General features: G+C 38.0%; 1 protein-coding gene across 1 annotated transcript in view; it reads left to right on the top strand.

The window, feature by feature from the left end:
* The window catches only part of TENM3 (teneurin transmembrane protein 3), a 1292929-nt gene that overhangs the window by 1172319 nt on the left and 102535 nt on the right, over positions 1-18075 (top strand). The window contains exon 17 of the mRNA XM_063402168.1: positions 3592-3830. Coding sequence (XP_063258238.1) covers positions 3592-3830 — 239 coding nt within the window. The remainder of the gene's footprint in view (positions 1-3591; positions 3831-18075) is intronic.

Below are 18075 nucleotides of genomic sequence, written 5' to 3'. Positions count from 1 at the left end.
GGTGTCCCCTCAGTTACCCCAATTCTAGGCTGAACAGACCAAGTGACCTCAGTTGCTCCTCACACGGCTTCCCCTCAAAGGCCTTCACCATCCTCATGGCCCTCCTTTGGACGCTCTGTAATAGCTTTATAACCCTCTTAGATTGTGGTGCCCAAAACGACACACAATGTTCAAGGTGAGGCCCCAGCAGGGCAGAGCAGAGCAGGATAATCACGTGCCTTGCCCTGCTGATGAGGCTTTGTTGTCAACAATCTTTATCAATGATTTATTAATGTGGAGATCAAGTGCACCCTCAGCAAGTTCACAGAGACACCAAGCTGGATGGGAGTGTTGATCTGCAGGAGGGTAAAAGGTTCCACAGAGGGATCTCAGCAGGCTGAATCAATGGGCCAAGGCCTACTGGATAAGGTTAAATAAGGCCAAGTGCTGGGTCCTGCACTTGGGTCACAAAAACCTCCTGCAGCACTACCATTTGGGGGAAGAATGGCTGCAAAGCTGTCTTGCAGAAAAGCCCTGGAAATGCTAGTTGACAGCAGCTGAACATGATCCAGCAGTGTGCCCTGGCGGCCAGTGGCTTCCTGGCCTGGATCAAAAATAGTGCAGCAGCAGGACCAGGAAAGGATCTTCGCTCTGTACTCGGCACTGGTGAGGCCACACCTCGAGTGCTGTGTCCAGTTCTGGGCCCCTGGTTCAGGAAGGACATTGATTTGCTGGAGCACCCAGAGAAGGGCAACGAAGCTGGTGAGAGGTCTGGAGCACAAACCTCTGAGGAGCAGCTGAGGGTTGTTTAGCCTGGAGATGAGGAGGATTGAGGGGGGCTCTGACCACACTCTGTAAGCACCTGAAAGGAAGTTGTAGCCAGGTGGAGGTAGTTCTCTTCTCACAAGTAACAAGCCACAGGACAAGAAGAAATGGCTTCAAGTTGCACTAGGAGAGGTGTAGATTGGATATTTGGAAAAACTTCTTCCTTGAAAGGGTTGTCAAACATCAGATCAGTCTGCCCAGGGAAGTAGTTGAGTCATAATCCATCCAGGTATTTAAAAATTAGTCATAATCCCTCCACATTTAAAAATGTATTGATGTGGCATTTAGGGACATGGTTTAGTGATGGACTTGGCGTTGCTGAGTTAATGGTTGGACTCAATCTTAAGGGTCATTTCAACTTCCATTTTTCTAAGATTCACTTAGAAAATGTTACCATTTTCTTTCATTATCTAGATGCCTGAGGTGGACTGTCAGAGTTAAGACAGTTCACACCGTTGCTGTCATCTCTCGAGTTTATCTATGGGATTAACTCCTCAAAGTCTTTGAGAATATGGATTACAGTCTCTAGTAGTTTGTGGTCTGCCAAAGCCAACATCAATTCTCACTTTCTCAGAGAAATAAAAGAAGGAAAATACCAGTGGCAGACAGTTTTATTGCACTATTTTCTTAAAATTTAAAGTATATTGGAGTTCTAGTCAAGTGCTCATATAATGCCAATTCACATTTTTAGTCTGTTGAGTCTAACAGCAGGAGAAGGAGGATGTGAAAATTGCAGGCTGGTCAGGCAGCGTCTTATTTTAACAGGAAGTTGATGTATAGGAGGAGTATCTACTGTATGACTTTCCTTCTGCCCCCAAAACAGCATACATTGCACATGGAAAGGAAAGCAGCTACCTTTGTATTTGGTGGTTTTTTGGTGATCTCTTTGTGAAATATACCTAGACATGGCATTTACCATATGTAGCCAGGAATGAAAGAGCACTAAAGGTCAAGTGGATAAGACACTTATCAGGACTTAATGAATTTGCATGGTTCTGTGAATCTGTGCAGCCAAAGTTATGCTGTTGTAGGGGTAGTTACTATTTTGGTGTTTGCTACATTGAAAATCTCACAACTTTTAATGAAGTACCTTCTTATACAGGATTTAAGCTACCAGGGCTTTGTCTTTTGAGATTTTTTTTTTTCTACTATGAGCTCAAAAGCCAAAAAAAGTTGGGATATGCTGTTGCGCATCAGTAGATCTAGTGCATAACTTTCTGTTGTTGCTGTCATCAAGTTTAATATTATTCACAATGAAGTAACCTATGTAAAATATTTCATGGAATCATGTTTGTAATGCAAATATTTTCAAGTAGAGAGCCTATGCCAAGATGTTCTAATTCATCTGGTAACCTCTCATAGCAAAATCACCTGTAAACAACAAGTATTGTTTATCAACTGCTGGTATTTTTCTTAGGCTGCAGTGAGGCAAATTAATTTCTAGTGTCTCTACAGTTTAAATTGGTCCATTACTACACAAGAATCCGAGCATGTGTCCCAGAGAATCAAAGTCCCATTAACTAAGGAGCAGTTCACAGTGCCACGTGGTGTATCCAGAAAGGCTTTTCCCTTGCCCAGCTGGCTCAGTTGGATCCTCTGAGCCATGCTGTATAAGTGACAGGCAGGAGGCAAATACAGCGTGGGCATGCATTTACCTTCAGCAGGACCTGGGTGTCAGCAATTCATGAGTGTCTCTTAGCTATGACAAAACACAAACACCTTTATGGTTCTATTTAGCTGTGCATTGGTAAGTTCAAAGTCTCCACAGTATGCTTTCTTACCATTTTTAGATATAATGTGTTCATTTTGCGGGGATTACTTAGTTAATGGCAAGCCATATGCTACAGAGTTGCCAATAACAAATAGGTGGGAAACCTCTGGTGCAAAGACCTTTCTTTGAATGAGGTTTTGTTGTTCATAGAGTTGTGCATGTGCATCTGAAGAAAAACTCCAGGTAGAATATGCCACGTCTAGAAGCTCTTTCAAAACTGAAAAAAATTGAACTGAAATTAAAGGATTCTACCATATAGAAGCTCAAGGAGTAATGTTTCCTTTGGAGATTTTAATTGAGAAACTAAACTGGTAACTCAGAGTGTGTCTTAACTTTGACGTTGCTTTTCATATCTGTTGCTGGTTTTTGGTCTTCTTGAACACTTAGTAAATGTATTTCTTTGGAGTACTTCTTCTAGGCTGTAACTAGCTGCTTGTATCCATAATCAGACCTTTTTATGGTAGGATTATGTGCAAGTAGATGTGAATTAGTGAACTGAGCACTTAGGACACACTCAAAAAAATTTTAGCTGACTATTTTTGGAAAAGTTGCCAAAAGTTTGTAACTGAGAGATTACTGTTTTCCTTGTACTTAACCTAGGAAAGCTGTGATAAGTAGTGTGGGCTGCAGTCACATTGCTCATTATTGACTTTTTAATGGAGTTCCCTGTAGTCTGTTGCAGAAGCCAACACAAATAAACAGCAGCAGAAAGCCTGTCCCTACTTGTTGGATTAACTGTGAGAGACTTCCTCCCTGGTACACTGTATTTTGGGTAGTTCTGTTTCCTGTCTGGATACCAGAGTATTATTAATGTTTGGGGGGCTTTGGTCTTTACTTAAAGGGAAAGTGTCTTTTTATGTGTGAGTGTCATGACAAGTTATTGCTTCTGTGACCCTTTGTAGACTGGATGCTGTTAGCTATTTGAAAAATAGGCAACATCAAACAAAAGAGTTATGTTTGCCTGTGCTCCAGCTTTATTCACTTTTATACATTACCATGTGCTCTTTCTTTCACAGGCATTTCCTATTCAAAACAGGAACAGGGACCACACCGCTGTTCAGTACTGCAACACCAGGGTACACAATGGCATCCGGATCTGTTTATTCCCCTCCTACTCGGCCACTACCTAGGAACACTCTATCCAGAAGTGCTTTTAAATTCAAGAAGTCTTCGAAGTACTGTAGCTGGAAATGTACTGCACTCTGTGCCGTAGGGGTCTCAGTGCTGCTGGCAATACTGCTGTCCTACTTCATAGGTGAGTCCCGTTTTTTGTAATTGTCACGATGAGCAGTGGTGTCTGATGGACTGTGGATGGACTGTGAGATACTAACCTTTAACTAGCAAAGTCTTTGGTAACAGTAAAAGCCACAAGGATTTAATGAAAAGTCACAATTATTTAGAGAAATTAGAAAATTTTAATATTTTGCAAGCATTCTGTAGCTTGATGATCAGTGAATTAACTTCAGAGAAGCATTTGAATGAGAATTAAATTATATGGGGTCAAGTTCTTATAAAAGTATGTGTAAAATATAGGCTGTAAAAATTCCATGATGTGAATATAACCTGCAGCATGTCTTTGGAACTCTTTTCCTGTCATTTTGCTGGAATATTGCAAATACAATCTTTAGAAATACTAACTGTCACTTATTTGATCATTGCATACATGTGTGTTTGTGTATGGCACTGGAGCAAAAGTCTAATACAGATATTTGATTGCAAAATAGGGAAAATAATTGCCAGAAGGACAATATGCAGTGAAGATATAGACTTCTTCCTCTCTTGTGGGTTGTTTATTTTTAATTATTGACACTTTTCTCTTTTTGTTTGGTAAATTCCATTTTCCAAATTTTAGAAGATTTCTTCTTTTTAGAAGATTTCCATAATTTCTTAATCTCCTTAATTATTTTAATAAATGTTCACTATAAATATTATATAGTTTGAGTTTTAGGCATTTAATACGAGCAGTGCTTGGCTATGAGAAAATGTCCTCAATAAGAGAACAGAACAGGATCTTTTTGCACTCCTAACTTCCTTTGCATCTTTGTCCAGATAACAGATTTTTTCTGAGTCCATAAATGGTCTTCAAAGACTTTCATTTAACTGACTGGTTAATTAGAAGTTTAGGTCACCACAGTTATGGAAATATAAGTATAATGGTCTGCATTTGGTATTGGTTGCACACAAGTTTAGAGTCTTGAGGAGTGGAGGAAAGAAAACAGAAAGGAGAGTCGATTTCTCTTTCCTTCCCCCTTTTTAAAATCAGTGTTAATTTATAATAGAGCCTAGAGGGCCTTAAGATCCTTAAATCTTCATCGTCGTTCAAACAATCTTGTTCCATTTCAGTGCAAGAGACAGCATAAGCTCTGTTGCGTCTTTGAAGTAGTTCTTACTGTGTTGAAACTCTTGTGAACAATGCAAGAAACTGGTTTGCTGAGGAGCTGGAGAAATTCCTCTCTGACCCAGCAAAGCTGAGCCCTTTGAGCACCCTTTCCACCTCAGCTGCCAGCCCCAAAGAGCAAAAGACATATATGCAAATGTAGGCCTTGCCACTGCTCTTCAGCTTTCTTCAGTCATGGGATTTGTGGTTATTTTGTGTCAATGTTCAAGGAGTTTAAAGGTGTGGTTTAAATTTTGACACTAAATCTTTTTCTTAAGTGGGATTGAAATAATCCCACTTATAAAACACATTAATTGTGCTCAGTCTCTGTAATATTGCCGCAATAATCGTCAGAAGTAAACATCTGCTACTACATAAATGCATAAATATGAAAGGAAGAATTCAGCATGAAGTATCACTGTCAAAAGTCAGGAAAAACAGCCATACCTATAGTAAAACACTGGAGACCCGATTGTGAGCTGAGCTCTACACTTTGCTAGCCCCGAAGAGCCAGATTACTTATGAATCTGAGGGGCACAGGAAGATAGCTGTACCAGATTATTTCTCCCACAGGCACATTAAGAAATATAAGCATGTCTAATGCAGCTCTTATTCCTGTATTTGGGAAAAAGAACTGAGCTTTCCAGTGAGCAAGAGCTGAAAGCTCCACACATCATTTATTCGCATACCCTGTAAAAAAAAAATCTGCACAACATTTAATTTCATGGGTGCACGCCAGCTCACATCCTAGCTGAAATAAACAATGCACAACAGCCTTCCTCTGCCCACAGTCAATAGGGAGCTCAATGCCTACTGGTGATATTACGCGTATTTCAGCTAACTCAGCAATCTAAATGTAAAATTCAGCACTCAGAGATGCTCTCTAGAGAACTTCATGTCCATAAAATCACGAATGGATTGCACTCATTCATGTATGTGGCTTTTCCATCTCTGCAGATGTAATATCAGAAATATCCCCCATTTAATAGGCTATCCAAGTATAAATCAGTAGAAATCATTAATGTAAGATGGAAGCACTCCTTCATCTTTGTTAACTATTTCATAGAATGCCTTGGGTTGGAACAGATATTTAAGATCATTCAGTTCCAAAGCCCCTGCCATGGACGAGGACACTTTGTGCTCGACCAGATTGCTCAAAGCACCATCCCTCCTGACCTTGAATACATCCATGGATGGGGCATCCACAGCTTCTCTGGGCAACCTGTTCCATGGTCTGGCCACCTCACAGGAAAGAATTTCTTCCTGATATCTAGTTTAAACCTGTCCTATTTCAGTTAAAGCCATTCCCCTTTCTCCTGTCTTTGTAAGATATCCCTCTCCAGGTTTCTTTCAGGTTCCCTTTAGGCAATAGATGGCTGCTGTAAGGTCTCCCCAGAGCCTTCTCTTCTTCAGGGTGAACAACCCCAACTCACTTTTAGCTGGCCTTCAGAGGAGACATATTTCATAACATAGATGTGAAAGGGAAATGACTGAGTAGGAAATTGGTTATAGCATAAAAAGAAGGGAAGGATTACAGTATTGTATGACCTCTAGCACCCTGTGACATGCCTCCAATACAGTCAGTGGTCTGACATCTCTGCTGAAATTTACAGGAGCTGAGGTGGCATGCCGCATTTGTATAGCCAGTTTGGGACATGTTTTGAACTTCACAGAAATATGTTGCCACACGTGTGAAAATGGTACCACCTTGTAGCATTTGCATGAAAGAAGGAATTCAATATGAAGTATCACTGTCAAGAGCTGGGAAATTACCTATTTTGCAGCATGATTGTGGCAAAATGTGCCAGTACATGTTGATCAGGTGTGGCTGATGTCCATTGTGTGACTGTGGCAGCTGCAGACCCCCCTCCAGTGAGTGGTGGTGTAACCCAGCCCTTCTCAGAATTACAGAGAGATGAACACGTCATGCCCAGGCTTATTTTAGTTACAGTGAGTATGGGGTAGAGAAAGTGACTTGAGATCTTGCTGCCTCTGCTCAGGCGACATAAGGCAGAAGAGACAGTTTGCTAGACTTCATGTCTGCCTTTGCAGAAGTGCTCAGTCAATTACTGCTCCGTCAATTAGCCCAGCCAGAGGAAGGAGCTGCATCAAGAGTCTGGTATGTCTTGCACTTCTTCTATCACTCTGACAGGAAAGACTCCTATGTTTACAAAGTCTGCAAAGATGAGGTGAGAGCAGAGTGTGTCAGCATGGGTAGAGACCAGAGCAAACACTACACTCTAAAGCCACTTCGTGCAGTCTTGGGGATCACAAGGAATTGAAAATGTTATTTCAGTCTAAAGGACACTCTTCCCATGCATTCTTGCATTTCTAGCCCTCATAGTCTCTCTCAACCGTTCTGCAGTATACAAAATATTTAAGCTTACTGTTGCTGTCAATTAGACCTACTAATTTTTAGAGAAAATAGAAGGAAGTTATGGAAAATTATGGTCCTTTGCATAGAGGTTTCATCTACTGTTAAATGGTTGAGAAAGAAGTAAAACCACAGAAACATGCACGTGCTGAACCAAAAGATAATGTAGCAACACAGAAAAGACAGGAATTAACAATAGCTCTAGTTTAAAGTAAAGGATTCAAGGAAAAGCTCCCTGAAATAATGGATTACAAAATGCAGAGTAAAGAATTCAAACTGCCTCATTTAGGCATCAAGTTAACACTGGAATTTCTTTAAGCTGCTCATTTGCTTAACTTCTGTCTGTAATCAGATTTGCAACCAAGGGAAAAAGCACCCTTATTTTTTCAACATGAAGATTTTAGAATCTTTTTCCCTGTTTGGCAGACTAGGAAGAACAGTACTAAATATAAGCCGTTAAAGAGTAGGAAGAATGAAGTTGCCTTTGTTTGACCTCTTTCTATATAGACATTAACAGTTGTAATCAACTTGGTAGAGAGAGTCCATGTGAAAGCCAGAAACAGAGTTCAGTTTTACATTACAGAGACAACACAGAACTCAGTCCTTAGTTTCCCCATGGCTTACTGCCTCCTTCAGCATTCATCACTTGCAGTGCATGAATGAATAAAAGGAAAGTTCTGAAAGAAAGTTCTGAAGAGCACCTCCTAGGTCAAAAATAAGCACCAAGTCAAAGTTTCATGTGTAACCATAATCCTTCAATTCCACATTTTGGGATCTTCCTTGTCCACTTGGGTTTTACTAAGGGAAGGAGCTTGTTCTTAGACGTGATCTTTTCCTAACAGAAAAACTCACTGTGTAGTTGTAGAGAACTAACCAGTCAGGAGTTGTTTTCAATTTCTTATTACATGCCACAGACTCTGACCAGCTATATTAACAAACTGATTTGTACTGTACTAATTATTTCTGCTGTAGTGTGGATTCAGCAATTAATGGATGAAATTAATGAGAATTTGGGGACCTCAGAGAACCTCTTTTTTCCCCAGGAGTCGCTCTAGCAATTGATTCTCCATTGCCAATGGCACTGTCTTGACATTGTCAAAATCAATACAAGAAATTACTGCCATTTTCAGCATACATGGAACTGCAGAGAGGAGCAGCTCAGTTCCTCAGTCCGTGCTGGAACTGCACGATACCAGATTCAGTCAACTAGGTGTGAAGAGTTGTACACTGAAAAATCGCATGTGGCTGTCATGAATTTTGTCTTACGTCTGCTAAATAAGTTTCCATGAACATAAAACATCATTTGAATGCACAGTAGGACCTGAGCTATTTAGTCAGGCCTTTCCTGTCCTGACTGCTTCACAACAACTGTCATACTTTCAAGTCATTGAGCATTTTACTGTTTGTGTAACTTGGGATTGATCATTTTATTAGCATTATCTCAGCAGTCAGTGGTCAGAACATGAATATACACCAGCCAGCTATCCGCTGTGATAAAGCAAGTATTTACATGTTGGTGATAACAGAAGGTCATCTCTTCTGTAGTAAGAGAAGAAAAACAAAAAAAGGAAAAAAGAAATTTTATTTCATTTAAAAGGCCACATGTTTTTGTCACTATTGCCTTTATCATTTTTTTAATCACCACTTTCTTTATCTATCAGTACTTTTTTACTACTTAAACAAATCCATTTTGGACACAAAAGAAAGCTAACATTTAGACTTAACAGGCGAAATATCTTCTGGGAAAACATGTGTGGGAGAATTGATGGTACTTCCTTCTATGAGAAACAATAGAAAAATTTGGGTTCTGCTATGACACCGATGACTGTACAATCATAATGCAAATTTCAAATGAAATGTGAATGGAAAAGATACCAGACAGCTATGTTTAATAATTACAGATAATTCATATTTTCTACACTGTATAAAAACATTGTGCTTATTCTGCACTTATCATAAGCACTAATGCTTTTTGTCTGTCCAAAAATGTTAGTGTTGTATCATCATCCCAAAATATTGAAAATCAGCTGAACATTATGTGCTAGTATATTTCTAATAATGAACAACTGTCTTCAGAGTTATCTCAAAAAATTCTTGAGAATAAGAACAGACCAACTTAAGAGGTTTTAAAGTAGAAAGAGAAGAAGAAGAAAGTATCTAGGAAAACAGCAAACAAGCAAACAAAACTCCTCATTTTTAGAGGAGACTGACGCATCAGAAGCATGCAAAGTGTGAAAGATAGTGTGTAACTGTCTGAGGTGAGTTTTAAGTAATTGTTAAAAATAGTATATTGTCTGTTTCTGGTGGCTGAGGCTAACTCCCCATGTCTTCACTACAGTTTCTGAGTTTGTTATCTGTGGTTCTCCCATATTACTCAGGATTTAGTGTGACAGCTGCTGGCATTCACATCTCTTCCCAGATCGTGGGGGACCACCTGCCCTTCCTGTTGGGTCAGTGGCAGAAGTCAGAGTAGGGCAGAACCACTCTCTTCAGAACTAAATGATTTACAGCCATGGCAATTATAGAACTAAATTTTGTGACTAAAGCAATGCCTAAATATACCTAAGAATCTATTTTACTTTATCAATAAAGAGCTATATAATATTTCTTTTTGATTGCAATGCCAAGTTAACATTATTCTGCTGTTTGTAAAGCTCAGTTACTGCCAGGAATAAGGAAAACAACTTAATTAATGGTGCCATTTAAATGGAATTTTTATTACAATACCCAGCATAGGTATTGTAATTAACAGGCATGAGGGAGAATATGGTTTAATTGCCATTAATCACCTTACCTTTCATTATGTGTTTACAGAAACTGTTTTTCTTTTTGACATACATTTAATTTTGAGTATTGTAATACTATTGTCACTGAGAGTTTCATCAAGAACTTTTGGCTTTCTCCATTCTCTTCCCATTTCTGTCTGCTTCACTCAGGTTTGCTGGGACCTTAGCTAAGTCTGGAGCTTTACTGAGGTGTGTGGGTTGGAAATATGTTCCCTGTCTACAGATATGTAGCAGATTTTTACAGTTAGCTAGGTTTATGCTCTCAGCCCATTTGTTTTTCCAACAAAATAAAGCCATGAGGTAAACAAATATATTTATATATCTGATTCTTTAAAAAAAAAAAAGGGGGGGTTTCCTTTTGATCTGTTGTCATCATTTGAAGGAATTGCTCAGAGATTTACAGTTTACCAAATCTACCTGTCAGAATGTATTCAAACTACCATGCAAAAATCTACAGCAGGGAATCTTCTCCTGTGTAAACCTTTCTGAGAAAGTGTGCCAGCTGTCTGAGCACAGCTCCTTGGCGCTGTCTGATCGCACCACGCGCCCAGCAGAACCACGGTGATGTTCTCATGCTCTTGCTCACCGTACACCTATATCTGGATTTGTGAAGACAGCCACTGTCTCCAGCACTGTTGAAAGTACATCAATTCTTGTGAATTGTAGTGAGTGTAGACTCACTACTCATTTTAACAATCCATGGGGCTTTTAGGGATGGTTTCATGTGTTTAGTGCATTTGGAGGCAGCAGCAATGTTCCTTTTCATCTTTTTTTTCAAAATTAAAGCTTGGTGTGATTTGGAAGTGGCTGCCTCTCAAATGAAGAATCTGTGGATTAGGTGCACAGGGATATCTCTCTTCTGTCCAGAAGGAATATTTCCAGATCTCTCTTAGCTGTGAGTGTCAGGGTCAGCCACAAGCTGGCTGCCTCTGATGGCAGTGCCATGTGTAGGGCTCTGCCTTCCCAGCACGTGTGGCTCTGCTCTACGCCTGGCAAAATCTGTCTGCCTGTTGTTTTGGATATCAGTACCACGTGTTGCTCTGTCCTGCCAGAAGAGCAGGTATGCAGCCTAATGAGAAGGCAGGCCAAAGAGTGTGTAGTCACTTCAACTGGGCCTTCAGTGTGTGGTGAGATACTCGGCAAATGTAGTACAGCATGATTGTTTAGCAGCTAGAAAACCACCTCCTGAAATTACTAAAGGATTTTAACTCCTGAATGGACCTTAGAATAATCCTTGAAGTCTGAGGTACTAACATGCTGCTTCTGTTTCAGTAGTTAAAAATCTTTAAAAATACAATCATAAAGGCCAGACAATTGATAAATATAGCCCTTGCCTTACTAATAACTAATATTTGTTCAGACAGCTCTTTCCACTCATTCATGACATGTGCTTGGTAAATGGCAGTATTCAGATAAAAATGTGACTTTCCACAGTGTTTTTTTGCTTCAATTTTTTTTAAATTACTTAAAATCACCATTACAGCTAGTACTTCCATGACTGTGCATTACAGAGATTTTCAGCTCTAACATGTGATCAAATTATTTTCCTTGGTATCCCAAAGCTACGAATTTTAGATATCCATATGAGTTTCATATAATGTTTACAGCATTGGCAATGAGCTAATTTGGCTTCCTTAGAGTGGAAATATTTTGTAAATAATAATGTGATTTCTTATGTTCACCTCTTTCTTTCTTTCTTTCTTTCTTTCTTTCTTTCTTTCTTTCTTTCTTTCTTTCTTTCTTTCTTTCTTTCTTTCTTTCTTTCTTTCTTTCTTTCTTTCTTTCTTTCTTTCTTTCTTTCTTTCTTTCTTTCTTTCTTTCTTTCTTTCTTTCTTTCTTTCTTTCTTTCTTTCTTTCTTTCTTTCTTTCTTTCTTTCTTTCTTTCTTTCTTTCTTTCTTTCTTTCTTTCTTTCTTCTCTCTCTCTCTCTCTCTCTCTCTTCTCTCTTTCTCTCTTTCTCTCTTTCTCTCTTTCTCTCTTTCTCTCTTTCTCTCTTTCTCTCTTTCTCTCTTTCTCTCTCTCTCTCTCTCTCTTGCTCTCTCTCTCTCTCTTGCTCTCTTTCTTGCTCTCTTTCTTGCTCTCTTTCTTGCTCTCTTGCTCTCTTGCTCTCTTTCTTGCTCTCTTGCTCTTTCTTTCTTTCTTTCTTTCTTTCTTTCTTTCTTTCTTTCTTTCTTTCTTTCTTTCTTTCTTTCTTTCTTTCTTTCTTTCTTTCTTTCTTTCTTTCTTTCTTTCTTTCTTTCTTTCTTTCTTTCTCCCTTTTTCCCTTTTTCCCTTTTTCCCTTTTTCCCTTTTTCCCTTTTTCCCTTTTTCCCTTTTTCCCTTTTTCCCTTTTTCCCTTTTTCCCTTTTCCCCTTTTCCCCTTTTCCCCTTTTCCCCTTTTCCCCTTTTCCCCTTTTTCCCTTTTTCCCTTTTCCTTCCTACCTTCCACACCTTCCTTCCTTCCTTCCCTCCCTCTTTCCCTCCTTCTCTCTTTCTCTCCTTCTTTCTTTCCTTCTTTCTTTTTTTCCGACAGAAATAGAATGATTATTCCAAAAATGAAATTGTACTTTACCACCTTACTGGGCTGAAAGTGTTTTCGCATCTTTTTTGGAATAGTACAAAATCTAAACATGTTGAACATCTATATATTGAAGCATAAACGTGAAATATACTCTCTTGCAAGAATGCTATTGTGCATAGTGCCTTTGGCTGATGCTTTTAAAGCAAAGATCTTGTTGCTGTGTTCCAGATTAAGTGCAAAGCGTAATATTACTGTTTCAGGAGTACAGAGAATTCAGAGTTGATTGGTGTTGTGGATGTCACTTGCTATTATTGTTAGTGGCACTGAGAATAAAACCTTCATTGAGAAAGATAATCCTCACACGAAAGGATGTAGGAACATGTAACTGACAATCAGGAGGTTAAAAGAGACTTGACAAGATTTCAAGGGATTAAAAAAGTTAATCTGTCAAGGCACACCTCTGCTCCAAAGGCTTGTATTCTAATTAAGATTTATCACAAGCTTTTTTGGCAATAGTCCTGTCACCCTTGCACTTTTTCCCAGTGGAGAAAATTGAAACTCAGTAATTCTGGCAATATAAGAGGTGGAGTAATAATCTGCAAGATGACATGATGTTGTCATTGCCCCTAAGTCCCACACATCATATTGTGAAGCAGTATGATGTTTTTCAAAATCTGGATGCTCCTTTCAGGAAAACTGAAGTCTCTTGTAGGAAGGTTTTGTAGAGATGTGTGTCCTTCTGCACTCCTAGGAGTGTCTAGGCTTCTGACAGACTCCCAAATATTAGCAATTTTTCAGACTAATGGGATATTCAGTTAAAATGCACTGTGTTTTGATAAAGAGTAAGCTTAGAGTAGTTTAAGAAATGTTCTTCCTATTTTATCAGTCCAGATAAACATGTAATGTGTTTTAATAATAGGCAAACGTGTGTAATGCTTCAAATGAATGCTTTTGTTTAATGAATGATTTTGCAAAGCAGATATTTGCTTGGGTGATTACTTGAGTTGTTGTGGACTTAGGATTAATCTCTTCGTTGCTGGTAGTTTCAATTAATTTCTAACTCATGCCTGTGAAGAAAGAAGTCAGCTCCTAGGCACGTGCTGTCTGCTGTGATATTTGAATTACAACACATGTATTAAAGCTGGTAGTTTTGTGCAGAAACTGCATCTTTTCTGTAAACCGCAAACTTTTCTTGGTTTTTTTTCTGTGGAAAGAACTGCTTGTTCTCTTTTTGGAAGCTTTAAAAAAAATCATGCTGTTAAAAATGTCTGACTTAGATGAGATTTTGGTAAACCTCTCTGCACACAAACACTATAAAATGAAAAGGTCAAGTGCATGTGCCCAACCTTGCTTTAAGCAATACCATTTGATAATACATTCATGGCTGAGATCACAAGAACACATGGGTTTTATATGGATGTAATTACCCCACTGCAGGGATTAATTATGGTTGAAAGTTAGATGTCCTCTGAAGTAGACAGGAAATTGATGCCATTTCAGACAACTCCATTCACAAAAAAAACCCAAAAAAACAAAAAAACAAACAAAAAAAAAACAAAACAAAACAAAAAAACACCCCACACACACCACACAACCAAAAATCCCAGCCAAGCCCACTGTCTCTTAGGAATTGTCACCTATAGCAGCATTTGTAGTTTTATAACCCAGGAAAAAGAAATGTGCTACAGCTGTTTAGATGACGTGGAGATTTGCATTTCAAAAGGTTGTTTTTGCTCAATATAAAACTGATAAAACCAGAGTGGTTTTGACAATATTTGATAAAATAGGGTCACACAAATGCATCTCTTTTACTAGTTTCATAGAAGCAGTAATGGGCTGGCGGGGGGGAGGGACGGGGTTAGGTACATAAATGAATATCAGCCATTTGGAAAATCAGCTAATTCCAGAAACCTCTCAGTATAGAAAAAGCTATGTAATTTAAAAATACTTCTAAGTTACCCTTATTATGGTACAGGAAGAGTAGTATTTTTATTTCAATAATATTCTTTGAAAGCTAAAACAATATCCAGCCACATGAGTTAATCTACCGCTAACCACTGCTTTCCTAAGGTGTAGCACAGGAACTGGCTACAATAAATTTATCTTCACTTATGGAAGCTCCAAGCTTATCTGTTGTTTATCTTCTCCTTCATCTTTGAAATGCCAAGTCTCACACCCCTTTTTATGGAGGCATTTTTGCTGGACAGTGGGTCCTCATTTGACTCACTACAAATCTTTTCACATTGCTAAGAAAAGTTATTTATGTTTTCAAATTATTTACCAGGTTTTTAATTATTTCTCCAGCTACTTCTTTCCTGCCTCCTGTTAGTATCCTCAAGTAAAGGTAATGAAATTAAGGCACTGCATTTGAAAAGGAGACATGCAGTCATTACTGTTATTTCAATTCAGCTGTAGCCAAAAGTAGAGGACAAATTTAAAACACATCCTTATTACTGATTCAATGTCTTTTCACATATTAAAAGGAGTAACTGGTTTTCTCTTTCAATTTTGTAAGTGACCATTACTTTAGAGCTAAGACTGGCTCTTCTTAAGATCACCTGTACGATTTTACTGTGCAGTGTTGTGGGTGATTTAACTTTAAAGGAAAAAAAGAAATCAATGTGAAACTGTAATACTAACTTGTTTTTTCCAAGGCTTAGATAACTGATACAAAATACAAAGTGGTTTACAAACTGACTTGCAAGCAATTCACTAGCTTTACAAACAATTAATGGTAACTTTGTCTTTATGTCACAGTTTCCTTTCATAAATCATATATGGTAAATTATTTTTTCTGTTAATAGTATTTTTCCTGTATCTACAGTATAACTTTGTTCACAGGAGTAGTTTCATAAAAAAACAATTTCCCTTTAGTGGAGTAACATAGTATGTTATTCCAATGCACATAAAACATATTCTTGATGATATAATAAAGGATTCTGTATCTAATAGCCAGTCCCTAGAGTGGCAGTGATATTTCAATAAGAGGATGACTGCAATCACTGAGCTGTTGTCAACCTTGGGGTTTTGAACCAAGGGTTTGAATCAAGTTTACCCTGGAGGTGTTGAGGTAAGGTAGAGTTGTATAAAAAGGCCCCCTTGAAGATGAGCTCTGCATATCCATTCTGTTTTTTAATATGGATTCAAGTGGAAATTCTCTGGGCTTGCAAGTAGATCTGCATGTAGTCGTTATCTTATGTATCTACATAATTGCATGGTTTGGATAGACGAGTAGTAATTACCGTGGAGAGGTCTAAATCATCATGAAGAAGTTCTGTAAAGAGGTTATAGGTTATTTTCTTTTGGCCTCAATCGCATACCTTTGATCTACAAGTGGACTGCTGTAATTGTGATCTCATGAAGCCTAAAAAACAGCAAAGGATTAGAAAACCTATATATTGACTTGCATGTTCAATCAACTTGCATATGATCTCAGCAGGAAATTCAAAACAAAAGCTAATTTATGGAAAAATATGGAGTTCTAATCACAGTTTAGCTCCGTGGGGTTCCAAATAACATACTACAATCTCTACATACAGATGCTTTCATCTTACATGTCAGATTTGGTGACATTCCAAAAGTTCTTATCAAGCCTTATTATCATCTTTTATTAAAGCGTATTACATTTATCCATATTGCATGTTTGCTGTAATATTCTGTCACTCTTAATATGGAATAAAAAAAGCTTTGATCTTTTTTAGCCAGTCATGAGATGGGAATATGCAACACAAGTGTTCCACTATATAATATTAACTCCCACCTCGGTGTGTCCTTTGAACATTGCATTAATTGGCCCCTGTTTCTTTTTCCTTTGGTTCATAAATCTTTTCCTCAGCCTGCACTTCTCTGTGCCATCAACATGCAAATAGGCTATGCATGATCATATAGTGCCACTTAATTATATCTTTCAAGAGATTTGTGGTGGTTTTGGTGGGTTTGGGTTTGGGGTGGTTGGTTTCTCTGCCATAAATAAGGCTTTTGAGCTATAAAAAATGGTTGGATCGCTTCACCAATACTCTTACCTAAGAAAGGTGTTTCCAATTAGTTTTGAGACATTACATTGTCATTGCTCATCTTAACATTGTGGGGGTGTGATCTAAAGGACAAGGCAAGACTTCTGTTGGATTTGTGAAAAAAACTAGCATAGATAAAACAAACATCAGCCTCAGTTTTTTTCTAGAAAGCAAGTTTAGGGAAGAAAAGGGAAGAGTTATAGAATGAGAAGCAGTAAAATAAAGACATCCCTGAAGGAGTACAGAAAAGTTATTCACCTGTGGTCTTAGCCCAGTCTTGGCATGTGTAAATCAAGGACATTTTCTTCTCCCCCACAATATTTAAAATCATTGATTATGACTTTATTAGCTAGAAACTCAAAATTTACAGAATGTTTTTCCTGCCTTTATATGAACAAAACAACCCTTGCCTCAAAAGAGTCCACGATCCAGTATGCCCTTCTCCATCATTTCTGTACTTGTAATGACTGTTCACCATCTTTCTAGACTGAACAACATAAACTGGGAAAAAAAAAGTTGGGGAGAAAGCCCAGGATAATGCTAAAGAGTATTTAGCTATAGTAGAGTCTCTTACAAAATGGAGTAGTTTTGCTGCTCTTCAGAATAGATGGGTAAATCTGAAACCAGGCATAATAGATACATCTTATTTAAATGAGAGGCTACTGAAAAATTATCTTTGTTTCTGTTTTAAGAAATCGGGATTCTCCCTTAAGCTTTGAATGTGCCTTGTATAATGCAGTTGACAGAATCAGACCATTGTTACATAAAAGTCCCTGGCTTGACAACTGAGATGAGACATCTAGCCATACAAGAGGAATAAATGTTCCATCTTGGGGTGAATACAGTAAAAATATTTACACCAAGACTACCACACATTTTTCTTAACAGTTCAAATACGACAATACTTTAAAGTGCCATGTAATCATCTTTGATTAGCGGTCAAAGAGAGTAAGTTTATCCACAATAGATAGCTGATATACCTTTGTTGTTACATTTTTCCTAGGCAAATTTTTTTGATGTTTTGCAAATTGATTGTTAAAAGGTTCCAAGAGAAAATGAGGAATAGCCTAGACAGGTCAGATTTTTTTTGCAGATGAAACAGTAAAATCAATGGAGCCATTCAACTGTTCAGGATACAAGGGAAAATACCAGTTTTTCAGTTACTATATTGATCTTGATAGTCATTACTAAATTTTTCATATAGCACTATACTAAAATGTCTTACATTCAGTGTATATGTTCAGGAGTTTTTATATGATGCTGCTGGTGACTAATCTTTTGAAGGTGCTCAAAAGCATGTACTTGAAAATTATTTTAAATTTAGAAATAACAGAGGGTTTATAGATTTGAGAAAAACAGTAATAAATAAGGAACTTGTCTTTGTAACTTTTAATTCATTTTATTTAAGATTTTAATTAACTGTTTTTAATTCACTTTTTGATCTGCAGCAA

Source organism: Prinia subflava, chromosome 7 (genome assembly GCF_021018805.1).
Source record: "Prinia subflava isolate CZ2003 ecotype Zambia chromosome 7, Cam_Psub_1.2, whole genome shotgun sequence".
NCBI classification, from domain to species: domain Eukaryota; kingdom Metazoa; phylum Chordata; class Aves; order Passeriformes; family Cisticolidae; genus Prinia; species Prinia subflava.
This window is presented reverse-complemented; position numbering and strand designations above follow the sequence as displayed.